The sequence below is a fragment of the Sminthopsis crassicaudata genome, chromosome 1, assembly GCF_048593235.1.
Source record: "Sminthopsis crassicaudata isolate SCR6 chromosome 1, ASM4859323v1, whole genome shotgun sequence".
Taxonomy (NCBI): Eukaryota; Metazoa; Chordata; class Mammalia; order Dasyuromorphia; family Dasyuridae; genus Sminthopsis; species Sminthopsis crassicaudata.
In genome coordinates this window covers 222664934-222689911 of record NC_133617.1, presented here as the reverse complement: position 1 = coordinate 222689911, position 24978 = coordinate 222664934, and the positions used below count along the sequence as shown (strand labels likewise).

General features: G+C 32.6%; 1 protein-coding gene and 1 long non-coding RNA gene across 2 annotated transcripts in view; one reads left to right on the top strand and one right to left on the bottom strand.

Annotated features, from left to right (window-relative positions):
* NDUFV2 (NADH:ubiquinone oxidoreductase core subunit V2) overlaps window positions 1-24978 on the top strand; it is a 39641-nt gene that overhangs the window by 824 nt on the left and 13839 nt on the right. The window contains exons 2-5 of the mRNA XM_074275135.1: window positions 16062-16127; window positions 20974-21036; window positions 21126-21242; window positions 24343-24511. Of these exons, the coding sequence (XP_074131236.1) occupies window positions 16062-16127; window positions 20974-21036; window positions 21126-21242; window positions 24343-24511 (415 nt within the window). The remainder of the gene's footprint in view (window positions 1-16061; window positions 16128-20973; window positions 21037-21125; window positions 21243-24342; window positions 24512-24978) is intronic.
* The window catches only part of LOC141546960 (uncharacterized), a 34799-nt gene continuing 20755 nt past the window's right edge, over window positions 10935-24978 (bottom strand). The window contains exon 4 of the long non-coding RNA XR_012483473.1: window positions 10935-13671. This is a non-coding gene — a long non-coding RNA (uncharacterized LOC141546960). The remainder of the gene's footprint in view (window positions 13672-24978) is intronic.

Here is a 24978-nt window from a genome sequence, read left to right as displayed (position 1 = left end):
AGGTTGCATCTTGTGGAGAATTTTTTGACTTAAACAGATCCTTTGAGATACTGGAATCTTCAGTTATTACCTGGCGGTTTGCAAATGCCACAGAATCGGGAAAATACCAATTTTTTTTTTTTCATGTCCTTAGCAGGCCAGGATTAACTATATATGAGCTATTAGGAATAAGGGAACAATCGCTTGTTCCTTGAATGTGATTTGTGTTCTGTTTTTGAAGAATTATCTGGAAGATAGACATGTTGGACTATATCTGAGCCAGTGGTTAGAAGTTAACAGTAAGATAGATTTAATTTCAGGATAAGGAATAATAATTTAAGCTTTGTGAAACTGAAATAGACTACTTCTTGATATGAGTTTCCTGTTACTTGAAGTATTCGTACTCCATGATTTGTCAGGAATGATGTAGAAAAGAATTCATGAATCATTTTGAACTAGGTGATCTCTAATGTTCTATGTAATTTAAGATACTCTTAACTAGATTGAACCTGAGTTTCCTTCAAACACTAAATTCTGTAATAATAATGCATTATAGGAAAAAGTGTTAACTTGCTGAGGGAAGGACAATATTTTGTAAAAGAAACCTTTGAATCACTAATCTTAGTTATTTGAGGGACTCAGTATGTGGGCAAAAGAGAACCCATTTATATAATTCCAGTGGTTCCTAAACAAAACAAAATTGAGTTATGGAATTGGAGTGGGTGGATGTTTGTTAGGAACTGCAAACTGGCTTAAAAAACAGAAAACAAAGAATAGGATAAAGAAACTTATCTGAATGAAGAAATTTAGAATCTCAAGGAATCAATTCTGGGAGCACCTTTGACATTTTATAAAAGATCTTGGAGGTTGGAGGTGGAAATATGAAATCTCCATATTTGTAGCTGATACTGAGAGCTTCCAATTAGAGAAATGATGCATAGCTTATGGGGCGACAACAGAATTATCTCTTACAGCTGTGTGCGTGGGCAGCAAAGTAGCATATGAGCTTAAGTTATAAGGAGGGCAGAATAATAAGTCTAGGGGAGAAAATAAGACTCATGCTCATAGATATTGGATTCAGAGTTACAATTTGCATCTCTGGAAAGGGAACTGTAAATTATAACCAGTTCCCTAATAATGCCACCCATATTAACTGTGCCTTTCATGTATTTGTTTAGCAATTTTTTTTTACATTAAAACATTATTTTAGGTTATACATATGTATCCATTTTTAACATTTCCATATGAGTCATGTTGAGAGAGAAAAATCAGAACAAAAGGGAAAAACCATGAGAAAAAAAAGATGAATATAGTATGCTTCAATCTACATATAGTCTCTATAGTTCTCTTTCTGAGTGCAGATGGTATTTTTCCATCCAAAGTTTATTGGAGTTGCCTTGGATCACTGAATTGCTGAGGAGAGCCAAATTTATCTTAGGTGATCATTACACAATCTTGCTATTGCTGTCTACAATGTTTTCTTGGTTTTGCTTGTTTCACTTCAGCATCAGTTTATGTAAATCTTTCCAGGCTGTTCTAAAATCAACCTGTTCATTTCTTATAAAACAATAATATCCATTACTTTCATATACTGTAACAGTCAACCATTCCCAAGTTGATGGACAACTACTCATTTTCCAATTCTTTGCCACCATAAAAAAAACAAAAAAAAAACAAAACTGTTCCAAATATTTTTGCACTTGTGGATAAGTCATTTTCCCTCTTTTATGATTTCTTTGGGATACAGACCCAATAGTGTTTCTACTAATCAAACACAGTTTTATAGCTTTTGGGGCACAGTTCCAAATTGCTCTTCAAAATGGTGGATCAGTTCACAATTCCAACAGTGCATTAGTTTGACAAACACTTTTTAAAATTTTTTATTTAATTTTTTTAGCTTTTTATTTTCAAAATACATGCATAGTTCTGAACATTCATCCATGCAAAACCTTGTGTTCCAAATTTTTTTTCTCCCCCCTTTGATAGGAAGTAATCCAATATATGTTAAACATATGCAGTTCTTCTGTACATATTTCTACAGTTAATATGCTGCACCAAAAAAAAAAAATAAATAAAAGTCAAAAAAATGAGAAAGAAAACAAAAAGCAAGCAAACGACAACTAAAAAGGCAAAAATATTGTGTTGTGATCCACATTCAGTCCCCACAGTCTTTTCTCTGGATGCAGATGATTCTCTCCATCACAAGTCCATTGCAACTGGGCTGAATCCCCTCCCTGTTGAAAAGAGCCATTTACAAACTTTTTAAAAGCACCCACTATCTACAAGGAAAGTACTGTACTAGGTATCAGGAATATAAATAGAGAATCTGTAAACCCTGCCCTAAAAGAGCTTACATTCTGAAGGGTTTCCTTAGGAAGGCATATATATATATATATATATATGTATATATATATATATATATATATATACATATATATAAAGTAGCTTCAAGAACAGAGTGCATTTTTAAAAAGAAGGAAAGGGGATTGATTACTCAAGATTTTGTGTAGGAGGTGGCACCTAAACTGAGCTTTAAAAGAATCCAGGGACTATTTAAGACATAATTGAAACATTGAGGACATGAGAGATTACATGTGCAAGGGATGGAGATGTGAGAATATTATGTCACTAGCTGGCTAGTTTTGAGTGAAATAGAATTTGTGAAGGTAAATAAATTTAAAGGCGGAGTTGGGTGAGAGAGATTGTGGAGGTCTTTAAATATTAAGCTGAGGATTTTCCATCCTAGTAGTGATAGGGAAACATTGAAGTTTTTTGTTTATTTTTTGATAGATAGCTTAACACGGTCAGATTTGCGTTTTAGAAATATTAATTTGATGGTTTTGTGGAGGGTGGTTTGGATGGGAATAAGGAACCATTGAGTAATCCAGATGAGGGTCATCCTGAATTAGCAAGGTGGTTCTATGAATAGAGGGTTAAGGATATGGTTAAGCCATAGGGAGGTGGTATCAAAGTTTGGGATTTGACTGCCTCTTTAAAGTTTAAGGAAGTGGAAGCATCCAGAATGATTCCAGGTTTTGAAACTGAGTAGCTGAAGGAATGGTCTTATGATAGTTCATTTTTGGATATGTTGAGTTTGCAACATGTGTGGGACATAAAGATGGAGTTATCTTGCAAGTAATTGGTAATACGGGACTAGAGTTTAAGGAAGAGATTAAGACTGATATAGAGATTTGAGAGTTTTCTACATAGAGATGATTATTAAGCAAAAACTAAATATTACCTAATGAAATCATCAAAAGAGAAAAGAAAAGGGAGTTCATACTTAATGGTAGCAGGAGACAAGTCTAACAGAGGAGATTGAGGAGTTTCAAGGCACTTAGGTAATAAAAGGATTGATAAGGATAAAGAGAGAGTATCCAGGAGTAGGAAGTGCTTGTTAAAGATAACAATTGAGAAAAGAGTTTTAGATTTAGTAGTTGAGATTTTTTTTGGTAATATTGGAGGGAGCAAAAACATTGGTTGTTTCAGAAGTCAGACCACAAGGTATTGAGAAGTGAATTAGAGAAAAGTATATGGGGGAGGGAAGGGAAGAGGTTAGGAAAGGGAGAAGCAAAGTGGCTCAATAGCTTGTTGTACTAGCAGGATCAAGGGTTGGAGATCTCTGCATGCTTATAATGTTCAGGCTAGCTTTTTGGAGGATCTCAGGACCAGCCTTAATTTTATTGGAGGAGTGCAGGAGGGAGGATGGTCAAAAATGGAATGTCTTATTTCCAGTCCTCAGCCTTTTGTACAATTACATCATTATAGCTTACTGAATATGTGTGAACTAGAGAAACATTACATTAATATACTAGGTATATATGTGAATTAGAGAACCATCATCTTATCAATTCCACTGAGTTAACACCTTGTTTCAAGTATACTTCTCCAAAGTTCTGGCCCTTTACACATGCTTACAAAGGTGGCAAAATAGGAGCTAATGGATAAGGAAGGTGGAGAATTGTGGAGTAGTGAGGGTGAGAAAAGGATAGAAGTGGGCATAGCAGTAGTTAGGATGAAAGGGCAAGAAATTCATAGAATACTTAATAAGTAGTGATAGGATTTGTCAACCATAGGGTCAAGACTAGGAAAGGGGAGAGAAGGGAAATTAGAACAGGGATGATGGACAGGGAGCAGTGGAAGAACTGGAGGTCACAGTGAGGTTGAAAGTTAGATTTAGGAAGGGTGTGATGAAGAAGGAGATACTGCACCCCATGGGTTCAGGAAACACATCTCCTTTTATAAAAGATGTATCTGAAGTTCATAGATTATATAGCTATTGGTAGGTTTTGTGGTATAATGAGAAGAGGTCTATGTTTGGGTTCAAGATCTGATTTTAAATTCTTGATTTGCTATTACTTAAAAGTTTTGATCTCTGGTGGGTTTTGTTCAAGTCTGTTTAGCAGCTGTAAAATGAAGGGTTTGGATTGAATGATGTGGTGTTTTTAAGGTGTTTGGATATAGGAGATAATTGGAAACAACATAATTTGGGATTAGAATCTTGGTCAGTCCATAGTCCTTTCCATTATACTCTGAAGTTTAAATAAAAAAAAAAGTCTTTGTGTTGGGGGTTTTTTTCCTCCTTTTTCAGTAATTATCAGGAGGATATTAATATAATATTATCATTTAACATGTCCTATCACTAAGTACTGTTCCCTAAATTAGGGATACAAGACATATACCAAAAAAAGGAGCTTATATTTTACTTGGGGGGAGGTACCAATGTGTGCACATCAAAACAAAATTCATACAAAATATTTTCAGGAAGAGGATGACCTAACACTGGGAAAAGTATAATATGGAGGCTGACTCTTGCTGAGTTTTGAAGGAAGCTTCCAATTCAAAGAAGCATAAATAAAGAGGTAGTGCCTTGATAACTTGGAGACAGTATGCTCAGAGGGCTGTAGGTAAGAAATGAAATGGCATGTATGAGGAACAAGTGAATGCTATTTGACTAGAAACTAGATTGTAAGAAGGAAAGTTCTTAGTAATAAGCCTGAAAAGCTAGTCTGGAGTCAGGTGGCAAAAGGATTTAAATTTCTAATAGAGGAGCTTATGTTTTTTTTTTTTTTTTTTTTTAATTTTTTTATTATATATATATTTTAATAATATCCCTTGTATTCATTTTTCCAAATTATCCCCCCCTCCCTCTATTCCCTCCCCCCGATGACAGGCAATCCCATACATTTTACATGTGTTACAATATAGTCTAGGTACAATACATGTGTGTAAATATCATTTTCTTGTTGCACAATAAACTTTAGAATCCGAAGGTACATGCAACCTGGGCAGACAAATATTAGTGCTAACAATTTACATTCACTTCCCAGTGTTTCTTCTCTGGGTGTAGCTACCTCTGTCCATCATTGATCAACTGGAAGTGAGTTGGATCTTCTTTATGTTGAAGATATCCACTTCCATCAGAATACATCTTCATACAGCATTGAAGTGTACAGCGATCTTCTGGTTCTATTCATTTCACTCAGCATCGGTTGATGTAAGTCTCTCCAAGCCTCTCTGTATTCCTCCTGCTGGTCATTTCTTACAGAGCAATAATATTCCATAACCTTCATATACCATAATTTACCCAACCATTCTCCAATTGATGGACATCCATTCATCTTCCAGTTTCTAGCCACTATGAAAAGACATTTCAGCATTATCTCCCAAACCTGGAATTCTTTCTTTCTCCACTCCCATATATTAGCTTTCTTGACTTCCTTCATTTTCCAGCTAATCCCACCTTTTACAAAGTTTTTTTCTATTCTCCCTTAATGCTAGTGCTTAATTCTTCCCTCTGTAATTATCTCCAGATAGAATAGATTGATATACATATATCTCATCTATATACGTATATCTTGCTTGTACATTGCTGTTATTCCCCCCATTAAAATTAAGTTATTTGAGAGCTGTATCTGTATTACCTTCATATCCCCAGTGCACATAGTAGGTGCTTAGTAAATGTTTATTGACTTTTGGCTATAAAGATGGTGGTGTGATCAACAAAAATAGGGAAATATCAGAAAAGGGTAGGTTTTGAGGGAAAGATAATGAGTTCTTTTGTGAACATACTGAGTTTCAATGGCTTAGCCTTAAACAGTTATAAATATCATATATACATATCATATATCATATAAACAGTTATAAAATGATAAGGAATTTGCATAAAGATAATTGAGTCCATGGGAACTAATGAAATCACTTAGAAAGGATGGAGATGGAGAAGATCCAACAAATTAGGTGGTTGGACTATGGGGTGATGTTCAGTAAAGGAGGCTGAGAAAAAGCACCAAGGAAGAGAAAGGTTCCAGAAACTTAATTTCAAGGGGCAAGAGGTGCTTAGCAATGTCAATGCTAAATATAAGTCAAAAAGAATAAAGACTTGAGATATGCTATTAGGGCAAGTAAGGAAGGAATCATTGGTGATTGTGGAGAGAGCAGTTTCAGTTAACTGATAATGTCAGAAGTCAGACTACTAAAGCTTGAAATAAGTGTGAGCGTTAAAGGGACTGGAAGCACAAGGATTGATAGATGAGGAAGGTCTAACATATGAATTCAAGAAGCAGCAGGGTATGATTAGTTTGGAGGAAGACCCTGCCTCTTGACAGGAGTTAGCTGTGTGATCTTGGGCAAATAACTTAACTTCCTCTGAACCTTAGTTTGCTTATTTATAAAATGAGGGGATTGGTCTCATAACTTCTAAGGTCCTTTCTAGCTCTTGGTGTCTGAACTTATGATCATCATGATGTGAGGAAAAGAATGGGGATAGGATCTGAAATACAAGTAAAAGAGTTGGTTTGGGCAAAACGGGCAGCCTCTATTGAAAAATGGAATAGAGAAGAGAATGGAAGATCAAAGAGTTTGTGGATGTAAAATAGATGAGGAGATAATGTTGAATGATTTCTGTTTTTTCAATAAAGTTAAGTGTACTGTGCCTAAAATATTACAGTTCTTATTGCACTTTTAAAAAATTACAAAGTTAAAAAGAGAGAAATAAAATAATGATAGACTAAAGAGTAGGATTCAAATTCTGAGAAAATGAAAACTGATGGAAATCAAAATCTAAATTCATTAAAAGGTATGGACCATGTCAAAACAGTTTAGAAGATAACCTATGATACTTGAAGGTGATTATCATAGAGCAAATAAAAGGAAACACTACTTTATACAGACCATTGAGATGGAGGTAAATATATAGATAACAATAGTGATACCTAACTTTTGTTGTTAACCTTTTTGGTTTTGAGGAGATACTCCAAACATTTTGAATATAATTTTGAAAAGCTATATGCTTTATATATTTGAGGCAAAGATTTCTGTGCAGTGTATCCTAAAGAAGTAGTTATGGAGTGGTTAACTTGTACGTGCATTGTGATCATAATTTTATTGAGAATATGGTGCAGTTATGGGTTCTATTTTGTACCATTTCTGACTTGCTATAAATAAAGATGGAATTCTTTATGGAGATCGTCATTATTTAAAAGAGGAGTTCCTTGACTGATGTAAATAAGGTAAATAAATTTCCATTTGTCTGAGATCAATCCTTCAATAAGTCTTTATTATATGCTTACTAGGTGTAAAATACTTCTTTCTCTATGTACTAGGGATAAAGAGATAAAAATGAAAAAATTCTTCTGAATGAATTTTGTTGTTATTTTTTTCTAGGTCATTAAAGTAGTTTCTTGGGTGTCTGGTGTAGCACTAAATATATAGATTAGTTTTAGATAGTATTGTCATCTTTATTATATTACCTCCGCCTATCCAATTATTTAGATCTGACTTTATTAAAGATGAAAAAATTCTTCAGGGAACTTATATTTGAATGGAAGAAGAAAACATGTACATATAAGTTTATATAGAATCTATACATAAATGAATACATGGTAATTTTGGGAAGGATATCCTCAGCATTTAGGGTTGTGTTTTGGGGGAAATAATTTTATTTTTTTCCCCAATAATATTTTATTTTTCCAAATACATGTAAAGATAGTTTTTAAAATACATTTTTTGTAAAACTTGCGTTCTAAGTTTTTCTCACTCTCTTTATTACGTAGTCCCTTTCCAAGACAGCAAGCAATCTGATATAGGTTCAATATGTACAATCCTTTTAAACATATTTCCATATTTGTCATGTTGTGCAAGAAAAATCACACTGCAAAAATGTGAAAGAAAAAAAAATGAAAATACTGTGCTTTGTTCCACATTCAGACTTCCTAGTTCTTTCTCTGGATGTGATTGGTATAGGAAAATCACTTTTGCAATTCTGAAAGGAGAAAATAAAATAGAGAAGAAGTTGAGGCAGGAAGACCGAAAAAGAGGTCATTATATAAATTCTAGTAAGAGGTGATGATATCCTGAATTAGGGTGATAGTGTAAGTGGAAAGGAAGAAACATTTGTGAGAGGTGAGAAAACAAAAGGCAAGATTTAGCAATTGATTGGATCTTTGATGAGTCTAAAAAAATACACTTGGATTTATCATTAGGATTATTTTATTTACTAGCTCAGTTCATATTTTTGAGTTGTGGTAAAAAAAAAAAAATACAAGTTGTTAACATCTTGTTAAGGCTTCCAAAAGCTGTTTATCAGATAACAGAACTGTATGTTGCTTTTTTAGTTTGGTAGGATCTGCCTGGACTTTTGTTTTGCTGCCTTAACTTTGGAGAATAGTTACTTCCATGACAATAAAATTGGAATAGGACTTTAGTGGAGGTTTTCATAACTAGTAGAATTAAAGCTGGGAGAGACTTTTAGAGGTAAACCTATTACAGTCTCTTACAAAGAAAGAGTAAGGAAGTAATCATTTTTTCCCCAAATTCTCATTTTCCTTAAAAAAAGAAAAATTCGTAGAGGTTATATTGGAAAAGGCTTTCACAACTAAAAGGTGATTTTAAAATTTCTGCTGTTTATTATTATTATCATTATTATTATTATTATTTAAAGCACAAGACCCAACTTTGTTTGGTTTTTTTAAAAGGATTACATCATTTACATATAAATCAATCAATATTTGTGTCTCCTCCACCCCATCTTCCTCTCCCAGGTCTGGATTTATCCAGTTTGTAAAACAGGACAGTCTTCCTAGAGACAAATAACTCTTAACAATTCTTCTTCTTTTTAAAAAAAATTCTTTTTTTTTTTTTTAAACATTTTGAATTCCAAATTTTTTCCTTTCCTCTTTCACCTCCCCTTTTCCTAAGACAGTAAGTGATTTCATATAAGTTATTTATCATGCAAAACATATTTTCATATTAGGTTGTAAAAGAAGATAAAGACCAAGAAAAAAGAAGAGAAAAATAGTATGCATTAATCTACATTCAGACTGCATCAGTTCTTTCTTTGGATGTGGATAATATTTTTCATCATGACTTTGTAATTGTATTGCTGGAAAAAGCAAAGTCATTTTTAGTTAATCATTATACAATGTTGCTATTACTATGTTCAGTATTTTGGTTGCACTCACTTCACTTTGCATCAGTTTGAAAGTGAAATCTTTCCAGCTTTTTCTGAAATAAGCCTACTCATCATTTCTTATAGCATAACAGTATTCCATTGCAATCATATACCACAGCTTAATTCAGCCATTTCCCAATTGATAGGCTATTTCCAGTTCTTTGCCACTATAAAAAAAAGCTGTTATAAATATTAAATGTCTGCTTCTTTAGAGAGAGGCACATCCTTCTGTTTCTGCCATTATTGAGTTCTAGTCAGGAGTAGTCAGAAGAGATGTAAATTCAAATCACAGCACCTGGTATCATTTGCCACCTGTTCCCAGGAAAGAACTATGAGATTGAACATATTTTATCATGTCAAGTTTAGGATCTCTTCATGATCCAAAAAAAACCCTTGTTAGTTAGTTAGTACCTCAAAGAAAAAGCTCTCATCTTAGACTAATATTTATTTAATTACATATTTTCTAGAACTTAGCATCTGAATGTGTTTGACACAGACTAATTACTCATAAAGGCTGGAAACCAATCAAGGTAATAACCAAAAAAGGTGATACCATTTGGTGGCACCAAAGATTGAGTGCTATATCTACTTAACTTTAATAAACAGCTTTATGTTTTTGTGGCAATCTTATAAGAACTGTTTGTGTTTGTGTGTGTGTGGGTAGATTTTCTATTTCGTATAATGGTGAAAAGATGAAATTTTATGAATGAGTTATTTAAGGGAATGCAATTTTGATATTCTCATAATTAGGGCTCAGGACTGGAATGTATAGGAGGAGTTCTTTGTAAACACTTTCTATTTTTCTACCCTGATCAGTCTTGAATTTTATCATTAATTTTTTAATCCTTGTTGATTTTTAAGTGTTTAAAAACCTTTCCCATTAAAATTCCACAGTGGTTCTGGATTCTAAAAAGGTTTTGCAAGTTTTGCCAGATCCCACTAAATTGAAAAGGTTTCTGGTATGGTTCCATTAAAAACCAGCCAGCTAAATTTGAAAATACTCATCACAAAACAGATTGGCCATCAGGTGATTGATAATATTTTTACAAATGATTTGTGAAACCCTGTATGGAAAGATGGAGGGATTACACCTTGTATTGGTGGAAGGCGTATATACTTGGATGAAATCACAGGTCTTTTTTTTGTAGGATTTTTAAAAAATAAATTATAATGAAAATATAGCTAAACTACCATTAAAAATTGAAAACTAAGAATTTTCTATATAAAACAAATGTTGTGACACTTGAAGGCATGGTGTGGATTGCTAAAAACTGGATGAAAAAGCAGTGTAGATCAAGAAGGTAAAAATAATCCCTACACAACTGTTTCTAATTTTACCTTGTGTGCCTCTGTATAATAAACTCCCAAAGTATTATTATTATTATTATATTAATGGTTATATTAATAATAATCATTAATGGTCAATTTAGAAGACAGTCATTAAGAGAGTGCATCAGATATTTATTTTTGGTTCTATTGAACATTTATCAGATTTGAATATAGCACATTTACCAAATTTGCAGAGGACACAAAGCTAGGATGGAAAGATTGACAAGATCTTGACTTTCTAGATAGAACATCGGACTGCAGATATGATTTAGTGTTATGTTTATATTTTGGTTAGAAAAAAATTAGCTCTCCAAAAGTAAATTGGGAGAGGATAGCTATTGTTTCATCTAATTATTGCATCTGGGGGATTTAGTGGATTGTAAGTTAAGTACTAGGCAACAGTAATAGTAAAAATAATGCTGGATTTGGAGTTAGAGAATTGGAATTCAACCAACTTGATCATTTGCTTTCTACCTCTGTGACTATGCAAGTCACTTAATCTTTCCAGGTTTCATTTTCTCATTTGTTTAAAAAAAAAAAAATTGGAAACTGATGTTAAAGGTATTTTCTAGGTTAAATCTATAATCCTAAATATGGAATTAGTGACAGGAACAAAAGCAATATATAGATAGCTTCTTTAAGCAAAATAGCAGAAAAATAGGAACTCATAATGATTTTTATTTTTAGAATATAAAATTTTTGATTTTATCATTTCTGAAGCTCTTAGTTTTGCTATGAGAGAATATCAGTCCTGAGAGAGAATAGTATATTCTTTAAAAAATATCTTGCTCCAAACTATCCTGTACAGAATCCTAAAATTTTCTTTATTCCTTTTGAAGCAACCTGATTGTTAAGAGTAGATAAGCTGGAATTGGAACCTACGTTATTACTTCTGTTTTTCATCAGGACATGTTCTTACTAGGAAAATTATTTGGATTTTCTGTAAACATTTATACTTCTCTCATTTGGATCTTATTGAGTAAATTATAAACATTTCATAGTTCAGTTGAAAAAACTTTAAACTTGGAATCAACCCAGTTAGTTTTTTTCTCCACCAAATGCCTACTACCTACTTCTAATTGGTATTAGAATCATTTTTTTTTTTTACCCACATGAGATAGAACTGAGATTGTCCATCAAACAATTCTATTCAAATGCTTAAGATCTCAGTTTTTCCTTTACTTAGGATGCTTAAAGAAATTTATTTCTTGCTAATCTAAAGTGGTTTTGACAATAAATGTGGTAACAATGAAGTGCTTTAGATGCTAAATATAAATTTATAAGCAGCATAAGAAAGGCAGTTTGTGTGCCCATTTAAGTTTTATGAATTGAGAGTTACTGACTTTGTCAGTTTTGTTTCAGTGTAGTTTATAAATAGCATATTAGAAGGCCATGATTATTCCAATAAACTTCAAATGGAAAGTGCTAGTCACATCCAGAGAGAGAACTATGAGATAGAATGTGGATCAAAGCATAGTATTTTTTTTTGGGGGGGGGGGTTCTTGTGTTTTTCTTTCCTTTTAATTTGATTTTTCTTGCACAATATGACAAATATGGAAATATGTTTAAAAGGATTATGACAAATATAGAAATATATTTAAAAGGCACTTAATTAACCTCTATCAGATTGCTTCATGTCTTGGGAAAGGCTAGGTAAGGAAAGGAAGGAGAAAAATTAAGAATATAAAGTATAAATGTTGAAAACTGCCTTTACATACACACACACACACACACACACACACACACACACATATGTATAGGAAAAAAAGGAAAAAAAAGGTTGTGATAGTGTAATATCTTTTTTTTTTTTTTATAAGTCAGGCAATGGCTGTTTACAATATGCTTAAAACAATTTTTTTATTCCAGATATGAACACCAAAAACCAAAAATGTCCTTTTCCACATACAAAGTAGAGCAAATGAAGGTTATACATGAAATTGAGTCTGTTAGTACACTGCATCTTTTCATAAGTATAAGGGTTGTAACTTCTTAGTGTTATCAGAATCAAATAATTTTAATCATTGTTTTTCATTATTGTTAAAATTTCCCTTTGGCTTTAACAGTGGAATTATGTTTGCTAATTTGCTAGCTTACTAAGAAGTTAATTTCTTGTTATTTGGTAGTTTCATGTCCAATTCTTAATGACTCCATTTGGGATTTTCTTGACAAAAGTATTGAAATGACTTTGCCATTTCCTTCTCTAGCTCGTTTTACGGATAAGGGAACTGAGGGAAACAATTAAGTGACTTGTACTGGTCATACAGCTACTAAGTATTTGAAGCGAGTTTTGAAATCAGGTCTGCTGACTCCAAGTCTGGTGCTGTATCCACTGTGCCATCTAATTGCCCAATAATTAAAATTTTCTAAAGAAAGCTGATGTCATTCTTGGTAAGCTTAATTCTGTTCATCTGTATCAAATTAATAGAATGTAAATCCAGTGAACAAACCATATAACTCCAGAGCCAGTCCTTTCCTGGAAATGATGGATTCTATTTAATATATATTCTTTATGGTGTGCATTAATGGAAGAGCAACATCAGGTATAATATAAATAGTAATTAAATGTACTCTCCCCTGTCAGGAATAGTATAATTCAGGGGAGGCTCACTTATTCTTGGTTATCTAAACAGGAAGTATACTTTACTACTTCACTGGATCTGTAATCTCAAATCAACAAATAAGTGCTGGGTATACAGAAAAATACAGTCCCTATCATAAAAGAGCTCACAGTCTAATGGGGAGATTTCATTTTTCATGTGGACCTATACATGAGGTAACATTAGAGAACTTAATAAGGAAGTAGCTGTTATCCAGTAGATTGTCTTAGCCAGAAGAATTTAAGATTCTTGCAGTTGTAAAACATCCTACACAAGAATGTGCAAATTCAGGAAAATTTCAATGGTCTGTTCTTTCTGTAAATTTGAAAAAATTGTGTTAGAATGTATCTTAAATAACAAGTCTAAGTTTAAAAAACTTTTTGCATTTGTCAGTTTAATTCAGTCCAACAAACATTTACTAAGTCACTACTATATAAAAGCAAGGGATTGTACTTAGATAGCAGAGGATACACAGCCCAAAAATAAAAGATTCCTTTAGGGACAGGGGCAGGAACATAGGATAAAACTATGTATTTATACAAGAAAGTAAATACAAAGTAACATTTTTGAAAGCCCACACTAATAGTTGGGATGATCAGAAAAGGCCTTGCATGTAAAAAATGACTTGAACTGGGCCTTTAAGAGAGCCTGGTATTCCAAAAGACAAAGAGGTGAGAAAGAAGAGTATAGGAGAATAGGAGACATGTCTATGTACATACATACATATAACAAAGGCCAGGTAGTAGGGAATGAAAAATTGTGCCCTGAAAATAGGTTTAGGTACATTGTAGAGTATATAAAGATCAAATAAATAGAAAGGAATCACTATAGTTTTTTGAACAGGAAATTTTTTTCTAGATCCTTGTAATTGTTTGAATTTTTTTTTCTTAGATCTGATATTCAATTTCATTAGTATGAAGGGACTTTTTAGTGTATCAGTGGTTAGGAAAATCCCTGGATAAGTGCAGAAAATGTTCCACAGATCCCTTACTGAAAGGATGTGATTTTAGCCAAGGTTACAGAGCTAAACTTGTCAAAGGGAGGACCCATGTCTTCCTGACTACAGTTGACTTGCTATTGCAATGTTGCTATTGTAATGTTGCTTTTTTGGTTTGAATATTTTTTTCTAATTTTTATTATTTTCATTTCAACTTGTAAAAAACACAGAAAACAATATTTGTTTTCTTTAATATTTCTTGCTTTATGGAGTTATTACATTCTGTTTGCTCTTTTAGGAAGTCCATTTCTTGGGTAAAGTTTTCAACTTTCTGTTCAAAGCTGTGTCTTCTTTTTAGTGCTTAGCACAGTACCCAACATTGAACTATTCTTTTGTCTCATTTCTTCATGATCCATTTGGAGTTTTCTTGGCAAAGATACTGGAGTAGTTTGCTGTTTATTCCTCTAGCTCATTTTTACAAATGAGAGTAAAAGGAGTTGCTCAGTCACACAACCTCTGAGGTCAAATTTGGACACAGTAATAATATGTCTTTCAGACTTGGGGCCTGGCACTCTATCCACTGTACAACCAACTGCCTCATGCATGGATAGGATTTCACTAAGTGTTTGTTGAACAAATTGATTTGTACATAAAGAGTCAGGTGGTAGTCCTACTGAAGGTAGTATTCATGTTTACAATGAGATTTTTAATAGTATGAAGATATTTTTTAGCTATTCATTATGCTTTCATCTCCATACTTTACACTATCATTTTGTTTGACTTTATAAAAGTCCAGTTTCTGTTAATGACAAGTTTGGTAGGAAGAGAAAGAAAATACAGAAATTGGTATATATATGATCCAAAGCCTGTTAAGACAAGTTAATACTAAAGAGATATAATCTGTCTTGTAAATCAGTATCTTCCCTTGTATCTTTTAGTCTTTTCAGTTATCCTATATTGTTCATCTAAATACCAATCTACACCCTTCTATTTTTTCCTAGCTGAAAGCTTTTGGACCTAAGGAAAAATCCTTTTTTTTTTTTTTTTTTTTTCTTGGTGATTGTTAATATTTAGATCCTCTATACTTCTTTTTATCATCCTTGAGTTGCACAACTTTGTCTGGTTGAAACCTGTGCTCTACCGTCTGTTGCTATTAAAATTCACTGAATTTGAATTTACACAATACAACCTTTATGTGGCTCTATCTGTGAAGTTGAAGTTTGCTCATTAGTCTTTGTGGGTTACTGCAATTAAGAATCTTTGTTGCTAGGAGGCTTTTACTTCTCCCCAGCTGTAGGAATAACAATAGCCTTGCTTCTTGGGCCCCAAGGGAATGAAGTAGAAGATAATCTATCTGATAGCTTCCAAAACAAATCTTGATTTCAATCGTCAATTAATGCCTTAGCTAATTTATAGGTACTTTTAGAAAAAGTTTAGAAAACCTGAGTTAATTGATTTGAAGGGCACCATAGTTGACACTGGCAAAATAATATCTATTTTATTATGGATTAAAGGCAGTGATCTAAGCTTCATTATTTAATTGGGAGAAAATGGCCTTTAAATTGATAAGGAAAGTTACAAGTCCATTTTCACTTTACGGGAAAAAGACTAGCAATTCCATCGTCTGATAAATGAAGAATTAGACTAGATCTTTGGATTCAGCAGCCAATTTAAAATTCTATGATTATACTGTTTCTAATCTGTTTCTGGGAAAAGTGTGAAATTGTGCCTAAGGCATGTAATTTACTAAACCTAAGTTTATTTGCAGGGAAGGCAGATGAGATGCTTACACAAAACAGCTGTGCAAAATGGAGCTGGAGGAGCCTTATTTGTGGTAAGTTATTTCCTAGATTATTTCTTTTTAAAAAATTTTTTAAAAATATTTCCTCAAACACATGCAAAGATAGTTTTCAACATTCACCTTTGCAAAACCTTTTGTTCCAAATTTTTCTCCCTCCCACCTTTTTTCCTATCCAAGACAGCAAGCAATCCTATATAAGTTAAACATGTACAATTCTTCTAAACTTATTTCTATATTTATCATGCTGCACAAGAAAAATCAGATCAAAAGGAGAAAAAACAAAAGAAAAAAAAACAAGCAAGCAAACAATAACAAAAGGTGAAAAACAACTGTTTTGATCCATTCAGTCTGTATAGTTCTCTTTCTGGATGCAAGATGGCACTTTCCATCACAAGTCTATTAGAATTGCCTTTAAACACTTAGTTGTTGAAAAAAAGCCAAGTCTGTCACAGTTCATCATCACATAATCTTGTTACAGTATACAATGTTCTTCTTGGTTCTGCTCACTTACTTTGCATCAGTTCTTGTAAATCTTTCCAGGCTTTTCTGAAATCAGCCTGTTCATCATTTCTTCTAGAACAAGATTCTATTTCATTCATATGCTATAACTTATTCAGACATTATCCAACTAATGGGCATCCAATCAATTTCCAGTTCCTTGCCAGTACAAAAAGAGTTGTTATAAACATTTTTTGCACATGTGGGTCCTTTGTCCTTTTTTAAGATCTCTTTGGAATAGAGGCCTGGTAAATTCACTGCTGGATCATAGATATGCACAGTTCCAAATTGCCCTCCAGAATGGGTGGATCATTTAGCAACTTCACCAACAATATATTAGTGTTCAATTTTCTCACATCCCCTCTAACATTTATCATTATCTTTTCCCTTGACTGCTAGATGGCTCAGTAGATAGAGCACTGGCCCTGGAGTCAGTAGGACCTGAGTTCAAATCTGGTCTCAGACACTTAACACTTCCTAGCTATTTGACTCTGGGCAAATCACTTAACCCCAATTGCCTCACCAAAAAAAAAAGCAAATATTTGAAAACTTGGGTCAGACTCATAGCATTTATTAATCCAAGGTTTTTAGATACTCATTGCATTGGTTTACACTGATAATTCATCCTTATTGGATTGGATAACTTTCTAAGACTTTTGGCTTTAGTTTACATTAACATAGGAATGTCTGCAGCCCAGTGTCATGTGACTTGTTGGATTTAGTTCCCAGGGATAGACATGCTTTATATTTATAATAAAGAAGTCTTTTGTCTTTCCATCATATTTGAAGCCCCTCTTCAAAATATTCCTGTTTATTATGCAAATTATTTTACATTGATAAATTAGAAAGACTTTTCTTGAGCAAGGGCATTAAATATCCACACATTTCTTTGTGTGTGTGTGTGTGTGTGTGTGTGTGTGTGTGTGTGTGTGTGTGTGTGTGTGTGTACACATGTGTATGACTGTAAAATATACCACTGACCAATTACTTCAACTTCTAGGCCTCAGTAGGGGCTGAATTTTTGAGATTTCTTTCCCAATATACATCATCAATTCAATGAATGAGTTCAGATTTAAAAACATATGATCCCTTCTGACTTTTCTCACCAACATTAGTCATCCAGATACAAGAATAGAAAGGAAAAATCTAGCAACTCAGTTGAACGTCATATGAAATAATAATTTCAAGTAAAAGTTTGTAGAATTTAGTTCAGATATACTTTAAACAAGGAATAGAAGTATCAAGAGAGTAAGTACTGAGTGATCTGTAAGGGAAAAGATTTTTGGCATGGGATTGTCATACTGCAATAGTAACCATATAACTTACATTAAAAAATGTCAGTATACCTTAATGTCTAAAGTTGTCAGACAAACTAAGATGACAAATATTAAGCTCCTTGGACATCAATTTCCTCATCTGTAAAATGAGGCAGTTGTCTAGAATATTTGTGAAGTTACTTCTAGCTCTGTCTAATGCTATTGATATACATGCTGTATAGTCAGCCAGTTATTAGTTCAGTGTGCTACACAGTGAAAAAAACTCTGTATTTAAGAATCAGGACAATTAAAAATCAGGACTTTACTCTGTATCTCCCGGTTCAGAAAATGAAGTTAAACTAGACATGTCTGACATCATCTGGCATTTAACATTTTATGATTCAATGGGCAACGTCAGTATTCTATTTGTAATTGTATCACAAAGGAGGAAAAAGAGTTAGTTTTTTTGTTTTAGTTTTTTTTTTTTTTTAATGGTGGGAGAACAGAATAGCTTTTCATGATACTTTTTTTTCTTTCTTTATTTTAGTTAAAGCTTTTTATTTTAAAATTATATACATGGATAATTTTCGACATTCACTCTTATAAAACCTTGGGTTCTAATTTTTTTTTTTTCTTTTTTTCTCCCTACCTCCTCTCCCCTAGTTGGCAAGTGATCCAATATAAACACATGCAATTCCTTTATATATATTTTCACATGCTGTACATGCTGCACAAGAAAAATCAGATCAAAAAAAGGGGAAAATGATAAAGAAAACAAAATGCAAGCAAATAACAAAAGAGTGAAAATACTATGCTGTAATTTACATTCAGTTACCACTGCCCTCTCTCTGGGTGCAGATGTTTTTTTTTTTTTTTTTTTTTTTTCATCACAATACCATTGGAACTGGTCTGAATCACCTCATTGTTGAGAGTCAATGACATTTATTGTTGAAAACTTAAGAATCTATTCAAAAAATCCCTAGGTTTCCTCAATCATTCATTATAAAATTCTACCATTTAATCTAAATGTTTTCTGAACTTTATCACTTTGCATAATTTCATAAATTTATTAATCACTACTTTAAATTAATGTAGCAAGTACTAATTTATGTCTCAACTGATATTTTCACCCATTAAGGATACAGAGATTGTTGATGCTCATATACAGGAAAATTTTATATTAGTACTAGGTGTGCTTTATAATTCAAATATTTTGAAGGCACTGTTTCCCATCCTTTCTTTATAATCTAGCTTCTTAAATTATGTGCCATGACCTCATATAGTATCTTAATAAATCTTATTATTAGAAAATGTTTGATTTGCATACCTATTTTATATACCTATGTACCTGGAATCATGTAAAAATTTCTTGGGTAAAAAAAGATAGTGTGGAGAAAGTGTAAAGAAGTCTTGTTCTATAAGATAGTTTTATTTGTTTAACCTAAAATGAAGTCTCAAAATTTTAAGGGAATATTCATATTGTTTCTGAAATTTGATATAAATAAAACCCATGCTTACTTAGCTTATCCATGTTATTTGTAATTTTATAGATTGATAAATATTTATGTCCATATTTCTAGAATGGATCCTAATTTTTCCATTAGTCTTAAGTAATCCCTTTCATCCTAATCAAATGCCCAATTTGCCATTGTTACTGCTGTACAAACTAATGGAAATATACTAAAATCAGGAGATCAGCTGTTATGTTTAACTATATTTAACTATATGTGTTCAGAAATATTAATTCAACAAATATTTGTTGAGTATAGAGTTAATATTCTATGTGTTGGAGAAAAGGGAAAATTATTACAGGGTAAGACATGATTCTTGCCATCACGCCACTTAGTTTAGTAAGAAAACAACTTTGTGAAATAAGAAAGAAATTAAGTAGTAATCAGAGTGTTCCGTGGATTTAAATAAATGTCTAATTTAAGGATAGTAACAATCTTTATGAAAGTTCCACTTAGATATTTTAAAGTGGAGACGACCCGGGTTCTCAAATGTTAGTGGAGCATATGGTCTGGCATGTTCTGCCTGCTTGCTTTGAGCTTTATTGTCCAAAGACTAGATTACCTTAGTTTAGAAAGGCTCATAAGTAGAAGCTTGGTCACTTAAGTGATTGGCACTTTTAAAATTTTTGGCCATGGCAATTCATTTATTAAGATAAGCATTTGAGTGGGTGAATGGAAGGGATTTTGAAAAACCCAGCATTAGTTGGTGTATAAAAGTTGATTTTTAAAACATTGTTGCTTCAACAAGGACTTTTTAAAGTTATCAAACTGTGCATACTCATTGATCCAGCAGTGTTACTACTGGGCTTATATCCCAAAGAGATCTTAAAGAAGGGAAAGGGGCCTGTATGTGCAAAAATGTTTGTGGCAGCCCTCTTTGTAGTGGCCAGAAACTGGAAACTGAGTGCATGCCCCTCAATTGGAGAATGGCTGAATAAATTGTGGTATATGAATGTTATGGAATATTACTGTTCTGTAAGAAATGACCAGCAGGATGATTTCAGAAAGGCCTGGAGAGATTTACATGAACTGATGCTGAGTGAAATGAGCAGGACCAGGAGATCATTATGTACTTCAACAATAATCAATTCTGATGGACATGGCCCTCTTCAACAATGAGATGAAACAAATCAGCTCCAATAGAACAGTAATCAACTGAAACCAGCTACAACCAGCGAAAAAACTCAGGGAAATGAGTGTGAACCACTACATAGAATTCTCAATCCCTCTGTTTTTGTCTGCCTGCATTTTTGATGTCCTTCACAAGTTAATTGTATACTATTTCAAAGTCTGATTCTTTTTGTGCAGCAAAATAACTGTATGGACATGTATACATATATTGTATTTAACATATACTTTAACATCTTTAACATGTATTGGTCTATCTGCCATCTGGGGAAGGGAGTGGGAGAAGGAGGGGAAAAGGTAGAACAAAAAGTTTTGCAACTGTCAATGCTGAAAAATTACACATGCATATATCTTGTAAATAAAAAGCTATATATATTAAAAGAAAAAAACAAAACAAAACCAATGACTTTTTAAACCATGAAATACTCTTGGGAAAATTACATTTTAAGCAATTTGTTTAAAATTTTTTTTTTCCTCTTTCTATAGCACAGAGATACTCCTGAAAATAACCCAGATACTCCATTTGATTTCACACCAGAAAACTACAAGGTATAAATAAATAACATGTTTAAGATAGAAAACATTGACTCATTTGGATATGACAGGTGTTTGGGTTCTTTTTTTTTTAATATATATAGAGGATAGAAGCAATTGTAAAGAATTACCCCGAGGGACATAAAGCAGCAGCTGTGCTTCCAGTACTGGACTTAGCCCAAAGGCAGAATGGATGGTTGCCCATTTCTGCCATGAACAAGGTATCTAATATAATTTTATTGATTTATTTTATAATGAGTAGTGGGATTTAAGTACTAGCTTTTATGAAAAATTCTTATGTGATGTGAAAGTATCAGAATGTAGAAATTCAAATTTCTTTTATAATTTAGATATCGTAGATATAAATTAGATATAATTTAGATATTTAGACAATTTTATTTGTATTTATACTGATCTCATATCAAATGTCAGGAGCTTTGGAAAGATGCAGTTTTTTGCCCTGATAGGAAGGGAACAGTGAAAAGTTACATAATGTAGTGAAAAGATTATATAATTCAACCAATGTTCCACAGAAGATATAAATTATATTTACATGATTAAAGTTCTTTGAAGAAGAAATGTATTTAAGTGTAATAACCAGAGGGCAGCTAGGTGGCACAGTGGATACTAAATAGAGTGCTAAGCCAAGAATCGGATATATTCATCTTCCTGCATTCAAGTCCAGGCTCAGATACTAACTAGTTATGTGACCTTGGGCAAGTCACTTTAATCCTGTTAGCCTTAGTTCTTCATCTGTAAAATGAGCTTGAGAAGGAAATGGCAAACTATTCCAATATCTTTGCTAAGGAAATCCTAAATGGGGTCATAAAGACTTGGACACAACTGAATAGCAGCAGTAATAACTGGATCCAGGAAGATAAAAGTAAATTTTAAAATTCTATATGACAGTATGAAAGAAAATGTGGAAATATTGCCCTATTTTGAATCAAGATTTCCAATCGTACTACTTTCTAATTAGTGATTTTAATTTGATAATTAAGTTGGACATATATAAACTTGAAAGTAGACATGAAAAAAACACTACTGGAGAAAAGGAGCAATTTTTTTTTTTTTTTTTTTTTTTTTTTGGTATTTCTACAGAAAAAAATAAATCACAGCATTTGAAAGCATATTGTAATAATAGGTCCAAAAGAACTACAAAACTGAGATAATTCAGAAGATTCATGCTTCTCCCCCCCGCCCCCCTTGGATTGCTTTCTTTTGCAACTAATTTTCATACACTTTTAATTATAACTCTGACCATAGTGTTTACTTCTAGATCAGATGTACATACACACAAGATTTATCAAAACTGTCTTATCCTATGTTTCTCAGTCAGAAAAGTTCACTTGAATTTACATATATATATATATTTAGTATATTTGATATTGGAAAGTTCATCTCAAAGTGTTTTGATTGGCTCCACCATCACAATAGAGTAGAGAATGCTTGGAGTTGAATCATAAAATTTCATAGATTATATTAGATCACTTAAAAAAAAAAAAAGCTATAATAGTTTTTGAGATGACTAAGCTAATTAAAAAAGCCTGTCTTATTTTGTACAAGATACAGATGTTTTGATTATAATGAGAAGTACAAAACAATAAAAGGTTATATTTTTTAAATTAAATGGAGATAAATTGTAAGTATATTCTTGAATTCAAAGTACATTTAGAATAAAAATTTTAAGTAGTAAAGAGATGGTGGATGTCTCTCCCCATATCTATGATTTGTGGTCATTTCTTCTCATAAAGAATTATTAGGCTCCATTGAAAAAGTTGTTAATTTTTATTAATGATATATAATAATTGTCTGATAACCCTGAGAAAGATACTATAAATTATTATGTACATTTTACAAATAAGGAAATGCAGAAAAATGTATTTATTTATCCAAAGTTGGATAGCATTAAAAAAGCAAATGAGGATTGAAAACCAGGTCTATGACTCTTACGTTCAGAATTATTCACCATGCTGTGATTTAAATGAAACAATTTTAAAAAACCAACACTAATAACTGCTTACATCTACATGGGGGGGAAAATCATCTACATAAATATATACAAGATACAGAGTAAAAGGGAGATACTTTTAGGGAAGATACAGTATTGGGGGGCTAGTCAGGAAAGGCTTCCTGTAGACTGATCTTTGAGTTGAGTCTAGAAGGAAGCCAGAGAAGTAAGAGGCTATTTCATTCTAGGTAAGGAAGATCACAAGTACAGAAATAGGATGTAGAGTGTATAAAGAACAGCAAGTACAACTGTATTGTGGAATGGTAAGGAGGGAAGTAATTTGTAGAAGGAACCAGGTTGTGAGAAGCTTTAATTAAAGAGACAAACAAAGGAGTTTAAATTTATAATAGGGAGCCACTCCACTTTAAACAGTGAGTTGGCATGATCAGATCTGTACTTTAGAAAAATTTGTTTGGCAACTGTGAATGATAATTCATTGTGAGGAGAGGGGAGGGACTTGAGTCAGTGAGACTTACTGGGCTATTGTGGAAGTTTAGGTAATAGCTGTATAAGTAGAGAAAAGAGACAGGTAGAAATTTGATAACTGATTGGATATGTGAGGTGAATGAGAGTGATATAAAGATAACACTAAGATTGCAAACTTGAAGAACTGAAGTGATGGTGGTATTAACAAAAACAATAGAAGTTTAGAAATAGGTTTTTGGGGGAAAAATAAGTTCTGTTTTGGATATGTTGATTTTTGAGATGTAGACTGCATAAATATAATTGCACCAAAGTGACTTGAATGTATATAGAAAAGAAAAGGGCCTAAGATAGATTTAGAGGACATTTACAGTGAATGTGACATAATGATTTAATGAATGAAACAAGGAGGGGTCAGATAGATAGGAAGGATGACCAGAAGAGAATATCTATAGAGATGAAAAGTGGCCAATAGCTAGCACTTTAAGGATAGCCATAAGTGATGAGGCAAATTTGAACTTAATTGTTACTGACTTCAGGTTCACTGCTTTATCCATTGTACTACCTGGCGACTGTCAAATACTGCAGAGAGGTCAAGAACAATGAATCATAAGTATAAAAGATAAGAGTAAACAATGATTTAAAAATTGAGAAAAGAAAATGAATTTTGAAAACATTTAATAAATGTTTTCTAGTCAGTAACAATTAATGTGAGCAGTTTTTTCCTCATTGGTCAATATCGGTCATAACTTGTCCTTTGAGAATTTTTTGATTTCTGTAAAAGAAAGCTAATTCTAAAAGTAAGAACTTTAGACATAACTCTCAAAGTATTAATTTATGATCAGTCAGTTTTTGCTAACTTTTCTTAAAATATTCTTATGTTTTAGGTTGCTGAAGTTTTACAAGTACCTCCAATGAGAGTATATGAAGTAGCAACCTTTTATACAATGTATAATCGAAAGCCAGTTGGAAAGTATCATATTCAAGTCTGCACCACTACACCTTGTATGCTTCGAGATTCTGACAGCATACTAGAGGCTATTCAGAAAAAGCTTGGTATGGAACAGATTTTTTTTTTTTTTTTTTTTTTTTAAAGGAAATATTAGTTTTGGAGGGATTTGACAAAGATTTCTTTCATATACAATTTAATTTGTAGGCATAAAAATGCATGTTATATTTTATGCAAATAAAGTACAGAAATTGAAACTAAAACCCAAGAATACAGGTATCATAGGAACACTAGCGTATTCTACCAAACCCATATTTCCACTAAGTTACCTTCTTAATGTGCTTATTTTCTTTATCTCAGCCTTATTTTTGTCCTGTTCTCAGCCTCAAAACTTTTCTCCTTTAAACATTTCAGAAATCACTACTTTATCATGTTCTGTCTAACAATATCTAAAGAATCATTGAACAAATGAAATAAGTGTATTTCAACAGGCACTGGCATTCTTCACTAACAGAATTCTTAAATGTTATGGCAAAGAGACAGGCTTTATAAAGTGACCCTTACATAAATTCAT